This window comes from Elgaria multicarinata, chromosome 1 (assembly GCF_023053635.1).
Source record: "Elgaria multicarinata webbii isolate HBS135686 ecotype San Diego chromosome 1, rElgMul1.1.pri, whole genome shotgun sequence".
NCBI classification, from domain to species: Eukaryota; Metazoa; Chordata; class Lepidosauria; order Squamata; family Anguidae; genus Elgaria; species Elgaria multicarinata.
Window position 1 is genome coordinate 90,933,920 of NC_086171.1, and position 26,066 is coordinate 90,959,985.

Sequence of the window (26,066 nt, forward strand, 5' to 3'; positions counted from 1 at the left end):
TTGGTGACTGGCTCAAAGTCACCCAGTGGGTTTCCATGGCTGAGTGGGGACTAGAACCCGGATCGCCCAGCTCCCAGTCCAAAACCTTAGCAACTACACCACACTGGCTCTCCAAAATAAGGTTGAGAAAGAAGGAATTTATGGACCATAAAGCTAGAAATTAGAAATCTAGAATCTAGTAACCAATATGAGTTGTTATTCTAAAATTTGTGTTTTCAACACTTGGAAGTATTTTTAAAATAGAATGTTATCAATGTAAAATGACAACATACTGTTGTAAGCTTATCATTTATTATAATTAATTTAAACAAAGAATGAGAATTTCTTACCTGCTACAGAGTTTGGCCGTGGCATAAGGTAGAGTGGAATGGATTGTACTGATTGTGATAAAACTGTCTCTAGGTTCCTTTCAGGGATCTTATTTAAACTGTATGTAGAGGCTGTCATGTTTTCATCTACTCGATATAAACAAGAGTCTATGCTAGATTTTTGAGACTGCCAAGGTTTCAGGTTTCCTCCAGATCCTAATTCTTTACTGCTTTCCCCTCCATACTTGGCACGATCCATATTTTCGGAATAGCTTGTCAGTGTTGCTACAACAGACAAAAAAGAACACCAATGACAAAGGAAGCAATTAATTTGAGTTCAATAAAATATTAATAACAAAAAAGGAAGCAGTTAATTCATATGTGACTTAATAAATGAAGATTAAAGTTTCCAAAGTTTAACAATATGACATTTATTTAGACACTCTAGATCTCCGGTGAGAGAAGGACCAACAGAGGAGCTGGGTTCACTGGTCCTATAATCTCGTAATGGCCCCAAACATTTGGACAGAAGTTAAAGGTACAATCTCCAAATTAAACCTGGAAACCCTAATGAACACAGATCAACAGAACTCCTGAAAGCGGGAGGTAGAAAAGAAGAAAAATTGGTATCTCTTTAACCTCCTTCCTCAGTCTCCTCATACAGAGCAGAGGGCAGGGAGAAAAAGACCTCCCACTGCCACTGGAGTTAGCAGTCAGGTAAGTGGGTGAAGACATGCAAGTGGAAGACAGTTTGGAGGCATATAGGTGCATGAGTGGCAGGACGCCTTTGGATGTGTTGGAAGGTCTTGGGCCATGGAGGTGGGATTGGATCCCACCATGCTTTTAATGGCATTAGGGAGGCATAACACTGTCCAATTTACGATCAGGAATAAACCAACCAATTTTCTGAGTCTTCAGGGAAATACCTCACTTTCCTAAGCCTAATTATGAGTGTAACATAGGGTGACAATATCCCCCACCCCTGCCAAACTTGTCAACTTAGGTCCTCATTCTTGATCTCCCTCATAATGAAAATGGTCTAAAAGTTTTAACATAGAAAAATTAAAGCAATGTAAACAGCTAAAAAACAATTCAAGTAAACAATGTTTTTTCCTAATAAACCTCTAAATGCCTCATCATATTCCCTAAAATGTGTGGGAGTAGAGGGTGATTTTTACCTAGAGCCGAAAAGATGACAGTATCGGCACCAGGCAGGCCTCAGTGGGCCACTCATCCCACAGTCAGGGGGCAACCATTGAGAAGGCTCTCTCCTTTGTTGCCACCTTCTGAGCCTCCCTTGGAGGGGGCCCCCAGATGTTGATTTTAGTGCCAGGAGAGGCGCTCCGAGAGGCATTCTGGGAGAGGCATTGTGGTCCCAAGCTATGTAATGCTTTATAAATTAAAACCGGCACCATAAATTGGGCTCTGAAACATACAGGCTGCCAATGCAAGTGAGCCAGAATTGGTGTTATATGTTCAGACCTTCTGGTCCCAGTTAGTAATTTTGCACCTGCGTTTTGCTTGTTATAGTTGGCAGTTTGGTTGATGCCTTGACTAACCCCTGTAAAGTAGAACTGGGCTCATCTATTGATAGTCAGGCTGGACTGAATGACCACACCCCACTTTTTAAAGGATCATTTGTCCTGCTGCAAATCAGGGGGCATTGGTGAATTTTAAGGTTGATGAAATCAAAAAACGTTTGGGTGGAATGCTGGTTTATATTTAAAGACAAAGTAGGTGAGGGATTTTCTTTATTTTTAATCAGAAAAAAAGCTTTGCCATTACTTCAAGCAGCAGCTTGACTGCCCTCAGAAGCTTGGCAGTCTTCGCTTCATAATTTGGAACAGAATTTATATATTTATTTATTGCATTTCTATACCGCCCAATAGCTGAAGCTCTCTGGGCGGTTTACAAGATATCATGACAAGATATCATGATATTCCCTGTGACATGTGTGGGGAGGATACTCCTGTTGGTCAAGAGATCCACTTGACACCCTCTTTAATTATTATTTTTGTTACTTATCATATTTATTTCAGCCAGAATTTAAAAACTTTATCTGGTTGATTTGTTTTGGTATTTTATCTGGCACTTTGTCTATCTTTAACAGGTTTATTTTCTAGCTGTTTTAAATTTGGCTTGATTTCTGTTTAGTTTATTCTGTTTGGGTGTCTTCAAATGGAAAGGTTGGATTAAAGATTACAAAATAAAATCAAACCCTGGAGAGAGGCAGGCAGGTTGGTATGTAGGCGAAACAAAGGTCCAAAACAGACTTACAAATTAACCTGTTTTATCTAATCTGTTTTTATGTTTTTTATGGTTTTAAATTTGTATATCGGTTTTAATGTTCAGTGTTTTAATCTTTGTAAACCATCCAGAGAGCTTCCGCTATGGGGCAGTATATAAATGATAATGATGATAATAATAACAATAATAATAATCCCAACTCTCCATGACACTAACATTCTGTATTCCAAAACACAGTGCTGGTGTCCATGGACATATCTCACCTATGATGCCACTGTCTCTGCTTTCAAGTGTAGAAGTGGGGCTGGTGACAGCTCCATAACTGCAGTCCTTCGCCATGACATCCTTGGTACTAGTTTGAGGGAGGGTAGAGCAGGGACTGCTGGCAGGTGGTGAAGCAGTACTACTGGTCAGTGTGGAACACGGACTTATTCGCTGGGATACTGCTGAGGTCTAGAAAATTAGAAACAGGAACAAATAACTCACTACAATCAATTACTGAAGCATGCAAGCACCTGACTGTGGCTCATAGTTAAGAATCCACATGGCATAACAGCAAATATGGTGGACTACTGGAATGCTGTCTTGGCTAAGATAATGGATATAAACTCTCTCTCTCTCTCTCTCTCTCTCTCTCTCTCTCTCTCTCATTCTTCCACATACTTACAAGTCCTACCATTTATTCCATCTCTGGGTACAGAATTATAGTATTTATTTATTTATTTATTTATTACATTTTTATACCGCCCAATAGCCAAAGCTCTCTCGGCGGTTCACAAAAATTAAAACCATTAAGAACATAATAAAACATCCAAAAATCTAAAAACCCAAATACAAAATACAATATAAAAAGCACAACCAGGATAAAAGCACACAGCAGAAATTAATATAGGATGAAAATACAGAATTAAAACAGCAAAGTTTAAATTTAGTTGTTAAAATACTGAGAACATAAAAAGGTCTTCAGCTGGCGACGAAAAGAGTACAGTGTAGGCGCCAGGCGGACCTCTCTGGGGAGCTCTTCCACAGCCGGGGTGCCACAGCAGAGAAAGCCCTCCTCCTAGTAGCCACCTGCCTCACTTCCTTTAGCAGGGGCTCACGGAAAAGGACACCATCTTAAAGTCCGGGCAGGTACATATGGGAGGAAACGTTCCTTCAAATACCTGGCCCCAAGCCGTTTAGGGCTTTGTATGTTAGTACCAGCACTTTGGATTGGGCCGGGACCTGGACTGGCCGCCAATGAAGTTGTAAAAGCACTGGCGTGATGTGATCTTGCCGGCCAGTCCCTGTTAGTAAACGAGCTGCCCTGTTTTGTACCAGTTGAAGTTTCTGGACCGTTTTCAAAGGCAGCCCCACGTACAATGCATTGCAGTAATCCAAACGAGAGGTTATCAAAGCATGGATAACTGTAGCTAGGCTATCTCTGTCCAGATAAGGTACACACTGTATTGTATCTGGAACTGACACTGTCTTCACCCAATTCGGACCTAAAATTCTGTCTTTCCATTGTGTCTCACAAGTGCTGGAGCCCTTTCAAAGACTTAACTCTTTTTCTGATAAAACAAAAGCAATTCAATTTGACTCTGTGCAGGAAAAAGCTGTTAACTCCAGTGAGAAAGTGAACCTGCTGAGCACTGAGAAAGGGAAAACCTCTTCCCATCATGAGAAGAGGTTTTCCCATGATGGCATGCTGAGATCAGGACCTCTCAGCTCCTCAGATGATCCATGCCAGTCTGGGGCACAATGTTCATCCCCATCAGGGTACACTGGGCAGAGATGTTTAAACCTACCCACTACTCAGCACTTCATGTCAGGGATTAAAATGCTCCCCTCCACTTATCTGCATGTATCACCTGAGGGAGGGGGTGGGAAAGGTTATGTGTATAAATGGAGGGGTGAATAGTACGGTTAGGGTGTATATGAATTTGAATAAAATGTATGAAGAGTGTGTGTGTGTGTGTGTGTGTGTGTGAGAGAGAGAGAGAGAGAGAGAGAGAGAGAGAGAGATGTGTGGATGGAGTGTGTGTGTGTGTGTGTGTGTGTGTGTGTGTGCATGAATGGTGTAGATGATATGTTGCATGAATGGTGCAGGCGGCACGTGCATGCCTATGTGGATCATGTGTGCATACTTGGGTACATGCATGCCTGTGTAAATGGTGTGTGAGGTTGAGGTGGCCATGCACAATTTGGCTTCTGGCCATACCTACTGCTAGTATTCTGGGTTGCAATCTTGCCCTCAGGTCAAAAAATGTTCCCCACCCCTACTGTAGAAAAATGTTCTCCACTCTTAGACTTTTTTCTTTAGGAGTATTGGAATAATTTCTTGGAATATTGAAGCATTAGTGGTTTCATAGCCACTTAATTATATGGCATTGTATCCAATTATTGATAAGATTTTCTTCTCTCCATGAAGAAATATTATCTACCATATCTGTTATTCAGCTCAAGAATACCTGTTTTGTACATCCAGGGAAAAAGAGAACTTCCTTGGGGTTCTGGCAATCATGCTTTATCCAAATTATACCAAGCAGGTTTCAGATCAGAGAACAGGCTTTACTAAGGTGGGACAGCTGGCATTGCATTACCACAGCCATTCTCTTGCAGTCTTTTGTGTTGCCTATCGACATCAGTTAAAGAAATTTCAATCACCTGAAGCAGCTGAGTCTTTTCTTTGCTTAATCAATGGATTGCTGCTTCAGCATCTGTCTCTGAAACTTCTATGATCTCAGGTTTCATGTTATTCAGCAAAACTCTTGTTCTATGTCTATTGGATGCCACAACGTCTCTTCAAGAAGGGTTGTCAAAGTCAGCTAATTGCTGGAGGTGTAACACAGCTATGGTGTAACACACCATATATTCTGGCAGTGACCCTTTTGGGATGTGTGTGTAATTATAAGGATAAACTTTGTATTGGAACATACGTCATATTAACTAATGTACATGTCCTCTTAAATTATCTACCTGCTTCCTAGAAGTTAATGTACAATCAGTGCAAATGGATTCTCCGCACATTTTTGACAGCTAAAATACTGATAATACAACATTGAAAGGATAAGCACTCACCTCCTATAATGCAATGGACTGAAGACCTTAAGAACATGAGTCATGCTGGATCAGACTAAGGGTCCATCTAGTCCAGCACTTGATTCACACAGTAGCCAAGCAGCTGTCGACAAGGGACCACAAGCAGGACAAGGTACAACAGCACCTCCTACTCTTGCTGTAAGATTACAGAGTAGTTGAAAAGAATCCAAGCTACATATTTTAACTAACCCCAAGCTATAAGGGAGGGGAAGCAATTCGTAGCTCTATATTGATAGGAGCCACTGTACAGGGCCAGGTATTGGAGGTGTCTGCTTAGAAACAGAAAAAAAGCGTACACTAGCTTCAGTTTAGACTCAGATTTTGGGCCTTAAAGACTACTCTGTATAAACCAAGTGTTTATACAGCTTATCACCTAGCTAAAAAACAACAACATATACACAGAAAAAATAGAATAAAAAAGACTCACTCCTTGCTAGTTTTAGTTTAGGCTCACCCTAAAGAGCAACCCATTAAGTATAGCAAGTTTAAGTAAGCTTAAGAAATCAACTTATCCCTTGATTTTCATCTTTGGTTTAAAGAAAACCCCATACACATGTGGAAATAAGACCCACTCTTTGCTAGCTTCGTTTTAGGCTCAGCAGGGCAACGAAGCCAGGGCGGTAAACTATTCCCTTCCCTACTCAGAGTAAGTAACTTTAAAACCAACCAACAAACACTAAACTCAAAATAAACTCCCTACCTTCTCCCAGAAACAGAGTTCTAGTAAACAAACCCTGTAACAGCAATAATATTTTTTTAAAAAAGTTATGAAAGTAGAATGCCAGCAAGGTGTGTGTGTGGGGGGGGGGGGCTTCCCAGTGTATTGCACTGAGTTCTGCCTGCTGGACAGAAATCATGGGTGTGTGCTCAGTGTAAAGAGCTCCTGGCTCTTAGGGAACAAGTTCGTTCCCTTGAGGCCAAGGTCGCTGACCTAGAGAAGCTAAGAAAGGCAGAGAGGTTGATAGATGAGACCTTCAGGGACCTAAGAGCGATGTCCCACTCCTTTGGTGACAGCTCCTCTGCAGTCAGAGAATGAGGGTCTCCAGGAAGGAGGGTGTCGCTCTGAGGAAGAGGGAAATGATCCCTTAGAAGGGACCCATTCCACAGGAAACGTGCAAATATCCTCTCGCACCGAGAATGTGCCTCTGGGGGGAGGGGGGCTTGTGGTAGTGGGAGATTCGATCATTAGGCAGCTGGGTTTGTGACGGGCATACAGACTGCATGGTAAATTGCCTGTCTGGTGCGAAGGTTGTGGATATCATGTGCTGTCTAGATAGCATAGTAGACAGTGCTGGGGTAGAGTCAGTTGTTGTGGTCCACTTTGGTACCAACGATGTGGGGAAATGTAGTCGTGAGGTCCTGGAAGCCAAATTTAGGTTGCTAGGCAGAAGGTTGAAATCCTGGACCACCAAGGTAGTTTTGTCTGAAATGCTATGAGTTCCATGTGCAAGGCAGTTGAGAAGTCTCAATGCGTGGATGAGATGATGGTGCAGAGAGGAGGGGTTCAGATTTATTAGGTACTGGGGAACATTTTGGGACAAGCTGGGCCTGTACAAGAGGGGCGGGGCTGCACTTAAACCAAAATGGAACGAGACTGCTGGCGCTAAACATAAAAAAGGTGGCAGAGCAGCTTTTAAATGAAATCCTGGGGGAAAGCCGGCAGGAGCTGGGAAGCATCTGGTTCGGGTTAAATCATCTGAAGGAGATGAATCTGAATATGCTTTTGATGGTCCCAATGTCGAAGGGGAGCTAATAGTACAGGATAGAACTTGATAGTCAATCAAAGAGGTTAAAGTGCAACAGGAAAAAAGGGACACGGCAGAGACATCTGGGGAGGGACACTGTGTACAGGTGTTTCTATGCAAATGCTAGAAGCCTCCAAACCAAGTTGGGAGAAATTTATTTATTTATTTATTTTATTGCATTTATATACCGCCCCATAGCTGAAGCTCTCTGGGCAGTTTACAAAAGTGCTTGGTTTCAAAGGAGAACCTGGACATAGTGGTCATTACAGAAGCCTGGTGGAATGGGGAGAACCAGTGGAATATGGTCATCCCTGGATAAAAACTTTACAGGAAGGACAGGGAAGGGCGTACTGGGGGCGGTGTTGCTCTGTACATCAAAGAGGGTGTTGTGTCAAGTAGACTAGAGCACCTAAACGGGGAAGACTCTTCCACAGAAGTGCTGTGGGTGAAAATGCTAATATAGTGCTAGGAACGTGCTATCGTCCCCCAGACCAAAATGCTCAGAGTGACCTTGAGATGGAGAATGAATTCAAGGAGGCCTACAAATGAGGAAGTATTGTAATAATGGGTGACTTGAATTATCCTCACATTGAGTGGATAAATTCATATTCCAGTCATGACAAAGAGGTTAAATTTCTTGATATCCTAAATGACTGTGCCCTGGAACAGTTGATCTTGGAACCAACCAGAGGGGAGGCAACCCTGGACTTAATCCTAAGTGATGCTTCCCAGGACCTAATACAAGATGTAAATATTGTTGAACCAATCGGTAACAGTGACCACAGTGCTATCAGATTCAATATATACTTAAGTGGAAGTTGCCCAGGAAATCCAACACATTCACACTTGACTTCAAAAGAGGAAACTTCTCTAAAATGAGGGAACTAGTGAAAAGAAAGTTGAAAGGGGGAATCAAGAGGGTTAAATCCTTGGAAAATGCATGAAGCTTACTCAAAAGCACAATAATAGAAGCTCAACTAAAATGTATTCCACAGGTTAGGAAAGGTAGCACCAAGTCCAAGAGGTCACCAGCATGGTTAACAAGCAGTGTCAAGGAAGCTATTGTAGAAAAGAGGGCTTCCTTCAGAAAATGGAAGTCTTGCCCAAGTGAAGAAAATCAAAGGGAGCACAAGCTGGCATAAAGGAGTTGCAAGCAAACAGTAAGATATGCAAAAAAGCATTTTGAAGAGCACATCGCTAATAATAACAAGTCCAACAATAAATAATTCTTTAAATATGTCAGAAGCAGGAAACCAGCTAGGGAAGCAGTTGGACCATTGGATAACAATGGAGTTAAGGGAATACTAAAGGAGGACAGTGAAATTGCAGAGAAGTTGAATGAATTCTTTGCATCGGTGTTCACTGCAGAGGATACAGGACAGATGCCTCTGCCTGAACTGATGTTTTCAGGAAGGGAGGCTGAGGAACTGAGGAAAATAGTGGTGAGAAAATGAAGTTCTCAACCTTATTGACAAATTGAAAGCAAATAATTCACCAGGCCCAGATGGTATCCATCCTAGAGTTCTCAAAGAACTCAAATATGAAATTGTGGACCTCCTCACAAAAATATGCAACATGTCTCTAAGCTCAGCCTTTGTACCAGAGGACTGGAAGATGGCCAATATAACACCACTTTTCAAAAAGGGATCCAGGGAATTACAGGCCAGTTAGCTTGATATCTGTTCCAGGTAAATTGTTGAAAGCATTATTAAAGACAAAATTAGTAAGCATATAGAAGGGCAGGTCCTGCTGAAGAAGAATCAACAGGGCTTCCGCAAAGGCAAGTCCTGTCTCACTAATCTACTAAAATTCTTTAAGAGTGTCAACAAACATGTAGACAGGGGTGATCCAGTGGACATTGTGTCTTTGGACTTCCAAAAGGCTTTTGATAAAGGCCTCTTTTGGGAGGGAGTTCCATAATCAGGGAACCACAACCCAAAGGCTGTTTCATAACCCTTGCATGTGGACCTTTTACTGGTGGAACACAGAGCAGGGTTTTTGAAGACGATTGCAGTTGATGAGTGGGTTCATGCAGCAGAACGGTTCCAAGCCATTTGGGGTTCTATTACTTTGAATTTGCGCAGAACTTTGAACTGATTCTCAGAAATGAATTAGAATTCTCATCTCGAATTGGGCTCAGATACTAACTGTAATTTTAACAAGACTAGTGTCATATGGTCAGAAAAAGAAATGCCTAAAAATGCAGGATTTTGCACAGGTTGTAGTTTCCTATACTTGAGGGCAGCCTCATGCAGAGTCTGTCATAATAGTCTATTTTAGACACATGCACGCACGCACGCACGCACGCACGCACGCACGCACACACACATAGTCCCTTTAGCATGGATGATGATGAGTACACCTTCTCTCAAGCTTAAGATGGGTGTTTTATTCAAACACAAGGGAGAGATTTCTATGTGGAGGGCCTGGCAGCAGAGGGGGGGGGATTTTGTTCCCCAGCTATAACTGGTACTTCAGCCCTTTATTAATCTGTCCTGTATTTTATGGCTCCATACTGATTTGCTGCTGGATTTTGGGGGGGCTGGCAGCCAGGCAGTGGCAAGAATTGCGGGGGGGGGGGGGGGGAACTCCCAAACATAGACACACCAGGTTGACTATCCCTGCAATATAGAATAGATTTTTCACAACTGCAAAATAGACACTTCCCAGATTTGGCCTGTGCGTTGCATTCTGATTTCCCATTCTGAATTCCCACTTCTGATGTCCCTCACCTTTGTCCCTGCAGGCAAATGTGTACTGGTTGTGTAGCAATGGATGAATGTGGGCTACATTTTATCACCTCCCAGCCTTATGCACCGAGCCACCCCAGTTTGCTTTCCTTTTCAGGCATTAGCTACCCAACAAGTGTTTTGACAGGGAATGCTGCTTTTTTCCTTTTCCTGACATCGGTCTGCTACCTTTTCCACTTATGCCTGGGTGGCACACTGAAGAGCCAAGCCTTTTCACACTATGAAAAATAAATGATCAGAAGCTTAAGAAGAGCCTTGATGCTGGATCAGAGCAAGGGTCCATCTGATCCAGCATCCTGTTCACACAGTGGCCGACCGGCTGCCTCAGTCAGTAGGCACCATTGGGAGCGGGAGGCTGCAGCTCCGCCCTCGTCGCTGATAGCAATGACCGAGCAGTCAGTCAGTCAGCTGGCTGGCTCCCTCATGGCCTACCTACAGGCACCGATAGCACAGTGCAGTGTGGACTGGCTGGCCAGACTTGCCAGCCCCAACGCTTCAGTAGAGCCTCCTGCTGGAGCACTTGGTGGGTGAGAAGCGCAGGCCGAGGCAGGCACGGGGCTTCAACTTGGCCGTCCTCAGAGGCTTCCCGGCACCTGCCAAGAGCCCCAAGCAGAAGACGGTTGAGCAGGCCATGGAAAGCTGTGGCTTTATGGCAGCCCTGGCCTGCATCAGGGGTGAGAGAGAGAGAAAAGAAACTAATTTAAACTATTTTAAAGTTACCTCACAGGCCTAGCACTAGCCTACCTTGTGGGGTTGTCGTGAGCGTGAGAGAGGGAAAAAAGAAACAAATTTAATTCGTTTAAAAGTTAACTCACAAGCCTAGCACTGGCCTACTACTTTAAGATGACTATCTTGCAGAGATATATCTTGGGGGGGGGGGGTGCGGGGGCGAGCAATGCTGGGTATAACAGCTAGTATAATATATAAACTGGGACAGCTTTTCCCCATCTCTGCCAAACCTGCAGGCTTCCTACAGCAGATTGTGCCTATGAGAATATACCACAGTCACCGTGTAACCACCATAATCTCCCATGGATCTCAGATGGTAAGATATTATTTCTGATGGATTAAGCTTAATCACAACCTCTCATTTTATTATTTATTTATTTATTTATTTAGAATATTTATATACCGCTCCCCATTGAAAAATTTCGGAGCGGTGTACAAGGTAAAAATGAAAATAAAAACAGAATAAAACAGTTTAAACAATATTTAAAAAGAAGCAAAAAACAACAACACAGAAATCCAAGGCTGCATGTTAAAGAAAGGCTTCTTGGAATAAAGATGTTTTCAGGAGGCGCCGAAAGGAGTACAAGGTCGGAGCCTGTCTGACCGCCAGAGGCAGAGAATTCCACAGGAGGGGCGCCACCACGCTGAAGGCTCTTCCCCTGGTGGGCTCCAATCGGAGGATGGATCTAGGTGGAACCACCAGGAGCAGGCCCTCGGATGACCTCAGTGACCGGGCAGGTTGGTAAGAGAGAAGGCGCTCTCTCAGGTATCCTGGTCCCAAGTTGTTTAGGGCTTTGTACACAAGTACAAGAACCTTAAACCTGGCCCGGTAGCGAATAGGCAGCCAGTGCAGTTCCCTCAGCAGAAGAGTTACAGGCTGGAAAGGGGCAGCTCCAGACAACAGCCGAGCTGCAGCATTCTGCACTAGCTCCAGCTTCCGGAGCAGCTTCAAGGGCAGCCCCACATAGAGCGCATTGCAGAAATCCAATCTTGAGGTTACCAATACCTGTACCACCATGGTCAAGCTATCCCTGTCCAGGAGAGGCCGTAGTTGGCGAACCAACCGAAGATGGTAAAAGGCACTCCGAGCCGTGGCGGCTACTTGAGCCTCCAACGACAGAAATGGGTCTAAGAGTACCCCCAAACTATGAACCTGTTCTTTCAGAGGCAGAGCAACCCCATCCAGAACAGGCAATGAGCCTGTCTCCCGGACTCGGGAACCACTCACCCACATGGCTTCCGTCTTGCCAGGATTCAGTCTCAGTTTATTGGCCCTCATCCAGCCCATTACTGAGTCTAGGCACTGGTCCAGGACTTGCACAGCCTCACCTGATTCAGTTGTCACAGGGAGATAGAGCTGCGTGTCATCAGCGTATTGATGGCATTTAGCTCCAAATCCCCTAATGACCGCTCCCAACAAATTTGATTTTACAAATCAAGTGTTACGTCAGGATCAGACAAAGTGAAATTACTGTCATTCTGCAGAAGGTGAAGAGCCCACCTGATTGTCTTCTTCAACTTCCATGCTGTACTGATGTCCTGCCTGCACCTCGGTGACTTTCTCTCCCAGGAGGAAGCCCAGGCGAGTCATGAGTGTATTTGCTGCCTCATCTACCGATGGAGGGGGTCCCAGCTCCTGCTCAGCTTCACCTGTACACAGATAGAAAAAGAGGGCATTAACTTTATCAATTATACTTCATACCGCCAAATTATGTCACTGTCCAATGTTTCCCAGATCTTCTTCATCCCACCAAAGTTTCTAACATTCAATTAGATGATGACATCTCAAGGGTGTAGTCTCTTTTTTAACTATTTTTCCCCACCAAAGGTTGCTCAGTCCTGAATAGATGATCTCATTGCATCTGTAGAACTGAAGATATACACCCACTCGTCATAACCTAAGGGCTAGACACATGCCTTTTATAAATAAAAAGAAAACTTTGTGGATTTTTAGAATATGCCTGATTTTTAGGCTCTACACAAAATAACGTATGTGTACAACTGCAATAATAATAATAATAATAATAATAATAATAATAATAATAATAATAATAATAATTCCTGAGCTCCTCTTAGAGTAGACCCTTTGACACTGCTTTCAACGTTACAATTTTAAATCTTGGGAACACTTCCCTAAATCTGAAGGGAAAAAACCTTTGTACTCATATGAGTACCTTCTTGATTACATATAATAAGTAAACACTGCACATTTTATTTACTTTTCTAAATATGTTTACTACACTTTTCAGCCCAAATGTGCCCCCATATTAAAAACAAAATACAAAAATACAACTTGCAATTTTTAGCACAAGAGTGGCATGTAGGAGAACCAATACAATTCTCAGTTCACATGATACCCCATTGTGGCCCCAGGACTGAGGATCAGACCCAAATCAGTGTACAGAATTAAAAGACACCAAAGTGGGAAAGGTGGGAGGGTTGTGTGACTGCACAGATGACCACTCGAAGAACCACAGTTGCAGGTAAGCAACCCGTTCTTCTTCGTGGTCTCTGTGCATCACACATATGGGCAAATAGCAAGCTGTCTTACAGGTGGCAGGTCAGTGTCTCATTGCAGAATCGCCAAAAGGACTGCTCTTCCAAAAGAGCAATCTGCTCTAGATCAAACGTCTAATTTATAATGTTTGATAAATGTAGCTGGTGTAGACTATGTTGCTGCATGGCACAGTTCCAGTAGGGAAACCCCTGGGCCGAATGCTATCGATGTAGAGACAGCCCTAGTGGAATGGGCCTTAACTGTTACCAGCATCTTAGCCAACTTGTAAGCCAAAAAATCGTCTGTACAAGCCATGCAGAAAGCCTGTGTTGACACTGGGTGTCCCTTCTTTTGCTCTCTGTAGCAAACAAACGAACAGGAAGATTGTCTAAAACTTTCGGTGTGTGCCAACATGTGTAAAGTGGACTCTATGGCCATGGCAGGAGACTGAAAAAAAGGTTGGTAGGACCAGATCCTGATTCACATGAAAGTTTGATGCCACCTTCAGCAAAAACTGAGTATCTGGGCATAGCACCATCTTATCGCGGTGAAACACCAGAAAGCATTCATCAGCTGCAAGCTCACTAGTTCAACTTGCTGACGTTATGGATTCAAGAAAGGACACCTTCCAAGTTAGTAAGTTCAAGTCCGATGTAGCCATGGGCTCAAACAGTTTGATGGTGAGGGCGTGCAGCACCACAGACAGACTCCATGATGGAATGGGTGGTTTGGTGGGCGGTTTCAAATTAGGTAAACCCTTTAGGAATCGTTGGGTTAGGGGGTGAGAAAATACGGAATACCCATTTGAGGGATTATGATATGCCGATATGGCATTCTCTCTTCAATTAAGAGAACTGAAGACCATTGTCTCCCAGCATTAACAAAACAATAAAACTTGCCGAATTGAGCAGGAATCTGGTTCAAACTGGCTAGACAATGCAAAACCCTTGAACTTCAACCATTTCCTTAAGTATGAATAACGAGTGGATGGTTTTAATGCTGCATCAAGAACCTGCTGTATTTTAGAGGTTATCTGATGATTGGTTTCTATTGAAACAGTCTCCAGGCTGACAAATGCTACGTGTCGAGTTTGGAGTTGTAAATGTGTGTCCCCTGTCGATGCAGCAGGTCTGGATGCCTCGGGAGGCAGCAGTAGTGTCCCAATGATCTGGTTAGTAGTGGAGCAAACCAACTCTGCCTGGGCCACCATGGGGTCACCAGTATACAGTCAGCATTGTCTATTGTGAACTTCTCTAACACCTTGGTTAGCAGAGGGAAGGGAGGAAACAGGTAGAGTTCATGTGACCAAGTCAGAAGGAAGTGACCAAGTCAGAAGGAATGCCTGCCTCGACCCGCTTTACTGCAGAAGTGGCAGCATACTGAGGTAGCCTGTGTTGCAAACAGGTCGGTGTTCCGCATTTCATAAAGTTGGTTTGAACCACTTGTGAGTGCAGTTGCCACTTGTGCAATGTTGGGATAGTTCTGCTGAGATGGTCTGCCAACTCGTTGTCCTTGTCTGCTATGTGAACAGCGGTGATCGTGATGTTGTGTCGAATGCACCGCTCCAAGATCTGTATTGTCAATTTGACCAGTCAGATGGATCTCATTCCTCCCTGCTTGTTGAGGTGAAATACCACTGTAGTGTTGTCGGAAGTCACCTGAATATGGTTGCCCTTGAGCACAGAAACAAATGCCTTGAGAGCTTTCTGGAAGGCAAGGAGTTCTAAAACATTGATGTGAGAATGTTTGTGCCTGTTCAGCCACACACCTTGTATCATCAGATTCTAGCAGTGAGTGCCCCAGCCTAGCAGAGATGCATCCGTGGTCAGCATCATCGTGGGAAGATCTTGATGAAATGGTATCCTTACCAGGAGGTGGTTTGGTCGAATCCACCATAGTAAAGATGCAGCCAACTTGTTCGGTAAACGAAGCCTCGTTTTTCTGGCATTTGCAGCCGGGTGGAAAACTTTCAAAAACCATAGTAGGGGGCGATGCATCTTTAAACGTGCGAAGGGCACTACAGCAGTAGTGGCTGCCATCAGACCTAACAGCTTTTGAATGGGAAATGTTTTTACAACACTTTTAAAAATGCTGTTTTTAACTTTTGTAAACCGCCCAGAGAGCTTCAGCTATGGGGCGGTATATAAATGTAATCATCATCATCATCATCATCATAATACAATTTGCTGATGACCAATCCGTTCTGCTAGCGTTATGAGGGCCGTGGCTCTGTCCCAAGGTAAGTATGCTTGATCGGTGTCGGCATTGAGCATGGCTCCGATGAACTTTATCTAACAGGATGGAATGAAATTTGATTTCTCCTCGTTGAGACACAGACCGAGATTGGCCAGCAAAGTCTGGATGATATCGATTTGCCTTGTCAAACTTCGTCTGGATGTCCCCACTACCAGCCAGTCGTCTATGTAGGGGTACAATTGGATCCTCATCTGCCTCAAGTATGCACACACCACCGCCATGCATTTAGTAAAGACACGTGGTATGGTCGACAAACCAAAGGGAAATACCCTGAACTGGAAAAATTGGTCTCCCATTGCAAACCTGAGGAACGTCTCTGGAATCACGGATATCAATGTGAAAGTATCCTTGGTCAGCAGAGGTAGGATAACGGCTAGTGAAATGTAGGTTCGCTTGGCACCTACATTATATGCTTTTAGACGCCAGGTGAAGACCTTTTTATTCTCCCAGCATTTTAACAGTCTATAAATAAATTTTAACTTGGTGTTTTAAATTTGTAATTTTGCATTGCTGCTGTTTTCATCTGGTTGAGCTTTTATATTGTATTTTATATTATGGTTTTGTACTGTTGTTTATACTATGAATGGTTTTAATTTTTGTGAACCGCCCAGAGAGCTCCAGCTATTGGGCGGTATATAAATGTAATAATAAATAAAATCCGAAATTTCCTGGTTCTCATGAAGAGGTTGAGATTTCTGAGATCCAAAATTGGACACAGTCCCCCGTCTCTTTTCAGCACAGTAAAGTAGCAGGAATAGAATGCGGTCCTGGGGAAACCTGTATGATAGCTCCTTTTTGCAAAAGTGCAAGAATTTTTGCTTGCAGTGTAGGGGAGGGTTGTGTGATTCAGATCTCTCCCAGTTGAGGGATTGCCATGAATCTATACGGTATCCTTTTGCTATGATTTTGAGGACCCAGCAGTCGGTAGTTATCTGAGTCTGCCAAAAAGAAAGGGGGGAGTCAATGTCCAAATGGTGTCATAGTGTGCTGGGGTGACAGAAAGTCAAAGCTGGCGCTTATCATTGCCGTTGTTCTTTTGATGTTGAGGGCAGAATTTATATGGTGGTGGATGTTTATTTTGAGGCTGAACTTGATGTGGTTGTCTAACAGTAGACCGGTCAGCCTGGAAATGAGAATATTGGGATGGTTGTTGGCGATACCACCTTTTCTGTTTATACTGTTGTGGACGGGGTGCTAATCCCATCTTTTTAGCAGTCGTCTTAGCCTTCTGGACCGAGTCCATTGCCTCGTCTGTTTTGGCATTATACAGACCTATGCCATCAAAGGGTAGGTCTTCAATTCAGGACCTTGCCTCTTGCGAAAGACCTGTGGATCTTAACCATGCATGTCGCCTTAGGGCCACTGCTCCCACCATCAATTTCGCCCCACAATCTGCTTGGTGCCGAGTGGTGTTAAGTTGTTGTTTAGCCAAACATACCGCTTCTGTCTGAAATATACGTGCTAGCTCCCTGTGGTCTTCATTAAGATGGTCAACTAGGGAGCTCATTTTGTCCCATAGGAAGAGCTGGTATCTGGCCATGGTAGCTTGGTAGTTAGATACCTTTAGACTCAAGGATGCGGAAGAATAAAGTCTATGTCCCATCAAGTCCAATTGATAGCTCTCCTTATCTACAGGGACAGTATGGGTGTGTTGGGAACAGCCTTGTGCTGATTCAACCATTATTGAGTTCGAACTCAATAGTGGTTGCATCTTTCTCCAACATTTTGTACATATTTTCAAGCCTTTTAGAAGTGTGTACTAGAGACGCGGGTGACTTCCATGATTGCTGTATAGTCTGTTGTAATGCTGGCAACAGTGGAATTGCAACCGGCATAGCAGTTTCCATGTGCATGGCATTGAACACTGGGTCGGTAATTTTTTGTGACAATTGGTGGGTCTCTATACCTAGGGATTGTGCCATCCTCTGAATTTGGTCTGAAAAATGACCAAGGTCCTCAAATGGAGGAATAAAGTCTTGCAATGCCACAAGGGCATCAGGAGATGAAACAGAAGGGCCCACTGAAGAACAAGAAGGCGAATCTGACTGATAGCCATCAGCTGCCGAGTCAGGTGAGCCATCAGGGCGAGTCGTGGTGTCTTTATCGGTCTCTGTACATTGAGGAGATATTCTCAACACTGATGGCATTCTCGGCCTCAACTGTATGGGTGTTGACTGTATGCTAGGTAGTGGAATTGGAGCTGTCGATACCAGATGCACTGATGGTGCAGGTGGTCGACAGGTTGGTATAGCTGGTAGCTGCGGTACTAAAAAGAATTCCTCCGGTCTTGAGATCAATGCTGATGGTGGGCCTCGTATCGAGTAGATCGCGGATACGGGTGGGTATATTGGATGGGGTGCCACCAGCTTACTACTGGTGCCAAGAACCCCAGTAGTAAGCCGGTCTGAATGGTAACGACCATTTGGACTGCTGATCCCAGTCGGATGTCAGTGAGTGTGGTCGATGACAGTTCTGGGTATAATGATGTTGCTCAAAATCTTGGTTCTGAGGGGCGATGTCTGTCTGGCTCAGGAGAGTCATGATGGTCTCCCTCCCAGACTTGAGCATGCAAGGGCATTCTCACTCTCTCCGGAGAGGATCTCTTTGGTCCCATGGGGGGAGTAATACTGCTGAGGTGCAGACAAAACAGGTGGTAGTGGGGATGAGTCCCATATCTCTCCTTCCGAGATTGATACCGTAGGTACCACATCGACAGTTTGAATCGATAAGTCATCCACTGTTTGAGCCGGGTTATTACCCAGTAATAGCTGTTGAAGTATCACTGATATCGGTGAATCTAACAACGGTGGCGGGGTCAGGATGCCTTTAGGGTTCTTTGGTGCAGGTTCATTAGGTATTTCTGAGTGCTTCCGTTTTTTCTTTTTCTGCTCGGTTTGAGTCGGTGTCCAAGTTTTTTTCAATAGCTTCTTTGCTACTGTAGCAACCAGGGAGTGGCCCATGGTAGGCGCTTCTCCTGGCTGTCTATTCCCCTCGCCAAACCGACAACTTAGACCGGATGAGGTGCTCATTGATGGTTGTTCTTGCAGAACAGTCACAGGCATCTCTAGTCTTTTAGCGGGCACTGCCTCCAGCGCCTTTTTCCACAACTCAGATCTAAAGCGATCTTCGCGGTGCCATCGTGCTTGTTTTGAAAATGCCTGGCACAAGAGGCAAGTCTCAACTTTATAGCTCTTGCCGAGGCAAAATAAACATAGGCAGTGGCCATCAGAAGGTGGTAACTTGCTTCTGCAGTTTGAGCACTTTCTGAAGGGTGCTTGGAAGGCCTTGCGCCCCAGGGCGAAGTGCAATAAAATTGCGAAGCTAGGATAACCAAAAAAAAAAAAAATTGTTGGGAGGTCTGCCTGCCCTTAGAGCTCTTAAGTGGGACAGAAGCCTTGAAGCCAGGAATATTGCTAGGTACTTAAAAGACCTGGGGCACAGGCCAGGGACACAAATTTGCATGCGGTAATATTTATTTATTTATATTTCACCAATTTGCAAAAAAAATTGAAATAAGGAGTGCTTCTGAGCATATGCAGAATGCTTTTCTCTCACCTCTGAGCAGTTACATCATTTGTCTTCCCACACGTATAGGAGTGATCCAATATACTCTACATAGATTAAAGCCTCAGTATTCCCTTTTTTAGAGATTAAGCATTGAATACACCTGTCACAAGAAAACTGCAACCAGATCACATACACTTTGTTCCCCTCAACACAACAACCCCTCTTCATCCTTCCATTCTCCAGGAACTCTTCATAAAAACAGATGTTTTGTTTCTGGTTTTTGCAACTCTCCCCTATTTCCCTCAAAAAGTTCATGCAAAAAGAAGAATAAAAGCGCATATGAGAAAAAATGCATAGGATTGGGATGAAAGCGTACCCATGTCAGTCAACTGGAACAAGGTATGCAGTTTATTAAGCTGCCAGTGCCATGCTCACAATTGAGGATTTCTGAATAAACATGCAGAAAATCAGGCTGCAAATCTCCCCACAAAAGTAAATTGGGCTGCAATCCTAGGTACACTTCCCTAAGAGTAAGCACCATTGAGCATAACGAGATAATTCTGAGTGTACATACATAGGGTTATATAAGTGAGCAATATTTATCATGTCTGCCTGCCCATTAACGTCTGTTTTATTAAAGCTTGTCATTCCATTCCTGGATAATGGCAACTAACAAAGAAAAATAATCTAAGGTTCCTTCCTTTGCAACCACGTTAAACCACTCTTCTGAAAGAGCTGGATGAGGAGCTGAAGGAGAAAAATAAACCCTCTTGTCTGTTTGTATAAAGTCAAATACAGTTCAGAATTTCTCTTACCCACCATCCTCCCCTCTTGAGAATTCACCAAGACTTGCTCTGGATGGTAAAAAGAACCAAAAGAAAGAGCAGGACAGGGGAAGGATAATGGTGAAGAATGCCCCAAAATACGTGGGCTATTTCAGAGGGGTAGCACTTTAGAGGAATTTGGGAGTAGAGGTAGAAGGGCCATGAGGGTTATCCATACCTTACTTAACTTTATGTGGTGAGGTGACTGAGGGCTTTTTCTTGCTTTTTAAAACTGTAAAACTTATATAAAGCCCTGTACCTGCAGGCACCACCATGAGGCACTCTGCAAAGAGTCTCCCCAGCATGTCCTGGAACATGACTCCATATAGTCCTAACCCTCTTGTTGGTATAATCTGCTACCTGCAGCTATGTGGAAAAAGCTAAAGGTGCAGGTGAAACAAGAATCTGTGAAGGCTAATTACATCCTTTGCTGTACTGAAGCCACTGCGCTTCTGCAGGAGCCAAAATTCCAGTTTGGGGCAGAAAAATCAGATGCTTGGTGAAATAACAGTATTTCATAGGTAGGTCTTCCTGCCCTTCCTCCTCCCTCTTCAAACATTCATTGCAAGCAAGGTTCCAGCTAGTGGGCATGTAAGAATATAAAATTAGGGAGGGAGAAGAAAGAAAGAAAAAGAAAAAGAAAAAGAAAGAAAGAAAGAAAGAAAGAAAGAAAGAAAGAAAGAAAGAAAGAGAACAGACCGTGGGAATAAATGTAGCAATGTCTCCTATAGTTTAAAAGGCCTTCATGCTACACCTTCTGTTGATTTGCAAAGGAAGTATGTCCTAATCATTGAAAAGTTTCTGAGCTCAGAGGGAAGAGGCAAGCTTGTATTAAAGTTGATGACTGGGGCATACCTCTGAGGATTTGGGGCACATGCCATGGTGTGCTTCCTAAAACAATGTCCATGCATGAAGCAGTATGCAAGTGTAGCCAAATACATACAGCAGTTGTCTACTTAAGCACCTTATGGGAGGCTTTGATCCAGCACCAGACTTGAGCTACCCAGCAACAGAATGGCCGGTATAACTTTCATGTGACAACATAATTCTATGGGATTGGGGAGCTAGTCCACATGCACTGATACAGAATACAAATGTCGAAAAATAATGGTGTATGGTGAGTCTAAATCTGGTAGCATCCTTATATGATAACTGTTGACTTGGATGAAGCAGTCAGGCATGGAATGGTTTTCTGTGACACTGAGGATTGTGGCTGAAAGATGTCCCACACACTCTACTTCATCCTCATCTATAAGACTGTGTAAGCTCTGTGGACTTACAAACACTGGCAAAATATCCCTTTTTACTGCAGTTCTTCATAATGCTGCCATAGCAAGAATGCTTTTAAAGTCTGCCTTATTATATGATTAGGTTTTCCATACCAGTAGCACTGATAAGGTGTAAAAGCATTTACTTGGGAGTTCTTTTTTGCTAGCTGTCTTATGTCATTGTATCTAGTCCAGTGGAGAACAATTTAGCACCTTGGAGGGGACTATTCAATTTTTCATTTGTTTTCAGAGTGAGGTCCTTTGCCATTAGAAGCTTCTCAGGTACTTTAGGGGTGTCTATTTTCATGACAACTTGACCTCGAACAATCTCTTCTGCAAAGGTTGCAAAAACACAAAGTAGCACTCAATTCATACAGAGCAGCCACATACTGGTCAATAGGGTTTTGGCATAACTGAGAATATAACCACGGAAATAAAGTCTTGGAGGAATGTCAACTTTTATTTGGGAGAATCACAGCACTTCAAATGATGGCACTCCCTAAGATTCTTTTCCTCTTCCAAACTCTTCCCTTAACAGTACCTAATAAAACACTAACTTCCTAGCAAAAGCTCTTCAATAAATATATTCTACAAGCCAAGCGAACTACACCGGCATCATCCTTTTTATTATATTAAAGCTAATTTGGGAGGGTGGGGATTTCCATCACTACCCACATATTTTGATACTTTTAAAATAAGACAAAAATCACACTCATGACAAAAGTAAATTTTGTGCACCAATAGAAATGGGAGCATTCTCCTCACCTTCTTTAGTCTTTTCAAACCAATGCAACGGTCTACTTGCGCCAAACATCTTTACTAGATGTACAGTGGAAGCATGACAAAGATGGAACAACAAGCTGATCTCTTTCCTGTAACCCCATATCCCTCTTCCATACCTTCAACAATTTCATAACTTAGACAAAACTGCTATGCTTAGCATTTTGGCTAGAGCAGGAGTAGGATCTTTATGGAATTTTTAGCCACAGGGCAAATTATTAACTGAACAACAAATAAATGAAAACTTGCAAGACTCAGGACTCACTTGGCTGCATAAGCAACAAATAAAAATAATCTTGAAAGACTCTGAGGTTAGGGAAAGAGGTAGCAGAAACTTGAGAACCTTTGAGCTGTACCTTTCAACATACTCCAATACTTCTAAGGGTATATTATCTAACATTTATTCACTACTTTTAAATCTTCATTTAGAAGTCTGAAAAATGTTTGGGAATCTGATTTGGGCACAGAGATTGACCCCGTCAAATGGTCCAATCTCTGGTCTTCCCAGCCATTTCATTTAGTATCAGCATATATCCGTGAGAACTCTTTAAAAGTAATTCAGGGCTGGTACTTAACTCCAGTCTGCATCTTATATTACTAGATCGGGCAATAATGCCTGTTGGCGAGGCTGCCTGGCAAAGGGAACGTACTGGCACATGTGGTGGAGTTTCATCCATGGGTGAAGACTTTGGGAGAAAGTTCTTGACGAGATTAGTATGATCACAGACCAATGTATAGAATTATCCCCCAATTGTGTTTATTATGATTGTTTGAGGGGCCGAATTCAAATCTTTTCTGTAATTGCCGCTCGACTGATCATCGCTCAAGGTTGGAAAAATGTGCCTTGCTACTCCATAGCTTTATGGTTTAAGAAAGTTATGTACAGTATACTGCCATTTCTGAGAAATTTGACTCATACATGCTTTCTGCGATGAAGTTGATCCATCAGATTTTACAGCAACCTGGTGGCACTTTATAACATTTATGACTCGACAATCACATGGATGGCAAATACCTTCTAAGTATGAATTTATTTGGAGAACTATATGGCTAAACAGACGTGGTCTGGCTTATTCTGTGAAGCTAGACATCCTGTGGACATAATTCATATCTTTGGCTCCAAACGTCACATGAATATTGTTTTTCTCTTTTCCTTTATAAACGAAGAGAATGGCTGCTGTAGTTATTTCTCCTTTTCCTTAGCTATATTTTCTGTTAAATTGATGTATTTTGTAAAATGTATTTTATGATTTAATGCACACTAAAAATAAAATTCTAAAAAAATTAAAGTATTTAAAATGTTCTGATATGTTCAACAATGGATTAAGATGGTCATCCACAGTTCTTATGGCAGCTTCAGATGGATTGACATCTGGTGGCAAATCAAGGACTGGCAGTAGACATTAGAAAATCCTTTGGCCTTTAGCGCCTAGAAAATATAAAAGGAGAGCTTTTCCCTTTTCTTAATTCTTAATTGCTCCCAAAAGAGTGGTGGATCCCCAGGTTTAGGCAGGAATGATGGTGGAGGTGGAATCTGTGACATAGTGAACATTTTCTAGAAAGACGTGCACTTAAATACTTGAGGAAATGGGAACCTGATAACTAGCACAAATGGAAGCATTGCACCTTTAACTGTTTAATGGAGAAGCTCAGCAGAAATCATAGAATCATAGAATAGCAGAGTTGGAAGGGGCCTACAAGGCCATCGAGTCCAACCCCCTGCTCAATGCAGGAATCTACCCTAAAGCATCCCTGACAGATGGTTGTCCAGCTGCCTCTTGAATGCCTCTAGTGTGGGAGAGCCCACAACCTCCCTAGGTAACTGATTCCACCGTCACACTGCTCTAACAGTTAGAAGTTTTTCCTGATGTCCAGCTGGAATCTGGCTTCCTTTAACTTGAGCCCGTTATTCCGTGTCCTGAACTCTGGGAGGATCGAGAAGAGATCCTGGCCCTCCTCTGTGTGACAACCTTTTAAGTATTTGAAGAGTGCTATCATGTCTCCCCTCAATCTTCTCTTCTCCAGGCTAAACATGCCCAGTTCTTTCAGTCTCTCTTCATAGGGCTTTGTTTCTAGACCTCTGATCATCCTGGTTGCCCTCTTCTGAACACGCTCCAGCTTGTCTGCGTCCTTCTTGAATTGTGGAGCCCAGAACTGGACACAATACTCTAGATGAGGCCTAACCAGGGCCGAATAGAGAGGAACCAGGACCTCACGTGATTTGGAAGCTATACTTCTATTAATGCAGCCCAAAATAGCATTTGCCTTTCTTGCAGCCATATCACACTGTTGGCTCATATTCAGCTTGTGATCTACAACAATTCCAAGATCTTTCTCGTTTGTAGTATTGCTGAGCCAAGTGTCTCCCATCTTGTAACTGTGCATTTGGTTTCTATTCCCTAAATGTAGAACTTGGCATTTATCCCTATTAAATTTCATTCTGTTGTTTTCAGCCCAGCACTCCAGCCTATCAAGATCACCTTGAAGTTTGTTTCTGTCTTCCAGGCTATTAGCTATCCCACCCAATTTTGTGTCATCTGCAAATTTGATCAGCGTTCTCTGCACCTCCTCATCCAAATCATTAATAAAAATGTTGAAGAGCACTGGGCCCAGGACTGAGCCCTGAGGCACCCCACTCGCCTCTCCCCAGTTTGAGAAGGTTCCATTGATAAGTACTCTTTGAGTCCGATTCTGTAGCCAGCTGTGGATCCACCTAATAGTTGTTCCATCTAGCCCACTTTTAGCTAGTTTGTTAATCAGAATGTCATGTGGTACTTTGTCAAAAGCTTTGCTGAAGTCAAGATAAATGTAAGTAAAAATTGCATGCAGTCTCACAGGGTGTAATGTCCTATTGCCAAATTGTTTTATATTTTCTTCTCAGTAGGGAAGTCCCAAAAACACTAACTGAATGCAAACAGATCATCATTTCCCCCACTAAACTTTTATTTACCACAATTTCCCTTTATACTCCTTTCTCCCTCTCTCTCTTCTCCTACATCCCTCTTCTTCTAGTGGGGTCCTCTGGGACAAACCTTTCCACAACTCAAAACAAGGAAGTGTCTATCTATAATAAAGCAATCCACCTTGTTTTCAAGCAAATCTAAAAGTAATGCAAACAAACACTCTTCAGAGACTCTGGCTCTACCTGGCAATAAACCCCATTGAATGTAGTGGGAGGGGCTTAATTTTAAGTAAACATGCTCAGGTTTCTGCTGCCAACACTAGTTTAGAATTTTGAAAAAAATGCCAAGAATACAGTCAAGAGATCAACTAATACAGTTTAAATTGCAGTGCAGTGTAAGCAATATTACCTAGAAGAAGACCCACTGGACAGTAGGATTTACTTCTTATTTACACAGGAGGATTGCATCATAGAATCATAGAATCATAGAATAGCAGAGTTGGAAGGGGCCTACAAGGCCATCGAGTCCAACCCCCCGCTCAATGCAGGAATCCACCCGAAAGCATCCCTGACAGATGGTTGTCCAGCTGCCTCTTGAAGGCCTCTAGTGTGGGAGAGCCCACAACCTCCCTAGGTAGCTGATTCCACCGTCGCACTGCTCTAACAGTCAGGAAGTTTTTCCTGATGTCCAGCCGGAATCTGGCTTCCTTTAACTTGAGCCCGTTATTCCGTGTCCTGTACTCTGGGAGGATCGAGAAGAGATCCTGGCCCTCCTCTGTGTGACAACCTTAAGTATTTGAAGAGTGCTATCATGTCTCCCCTCAATCTTCTCTTCTCCAGGCTAAACATGCTCAGTTCTTTCAGGCTCTCTTCATAGGGCTTTGTTTCTAGACCTCTGATCATCCTGGTTGCCCTCTTCTGCCCTCACATGTCTCCCTTTCAACTTTTTCAGTACATTCAGGGCTTTCCTAGATCTACCTTGGAATCCGGGCCTGTACACATGGCCCCTTTAACTACGAAAGAAAATGGTGGATGCGACGGGGCTTTCCTACTTCTGGGAAAGCCCCGTCTTGTCTGCCATTTTCTTTCATAGTTAAAGGGGCCGCATGCACAGGAGCGCAGCAGCACTAAAGGTAGGGATTTTTTTTAAAAAAAAATGGGTTCCCTGC

At 43.2% G+C, this 26,066-nt stretch overlaps 1 protein-coding gene across 5 annotated transcripts in view; it reads right to left on the reverse strand.

Moving 5' to 3' along the window:
* The window catches only part of TANC2 (tetratricopeptide repeat, ankyrin repeat and coiled-coil containing 2), a 301,255-nt gene that overhangs the window by 78,758 nt on the left and 196,431 nt on the right, over positions 1–26,066 (reverse strand). For all 5 annotated transcript variants that reach the window (XM_063132053.1, XM_063132078.1, XM_063132070.1 and 2 more), the window contains 3 exons: positions 12,365–12,513; positions 2,819–3,008; positions 330–593 (listed from right to left, as the gene is read on the reverse strand). In XM_063132053.1, the coding sequence (XP_062988123.1) occupies positions 330–593; positions 2,819–3,008; positions 12,365–12,513 (603 nt within the window). The remainder of the gene's footprint in view (positions 1–329; positions 594–2,818; positions 3,009–12,364; positions 12,514–26,066) is intronic.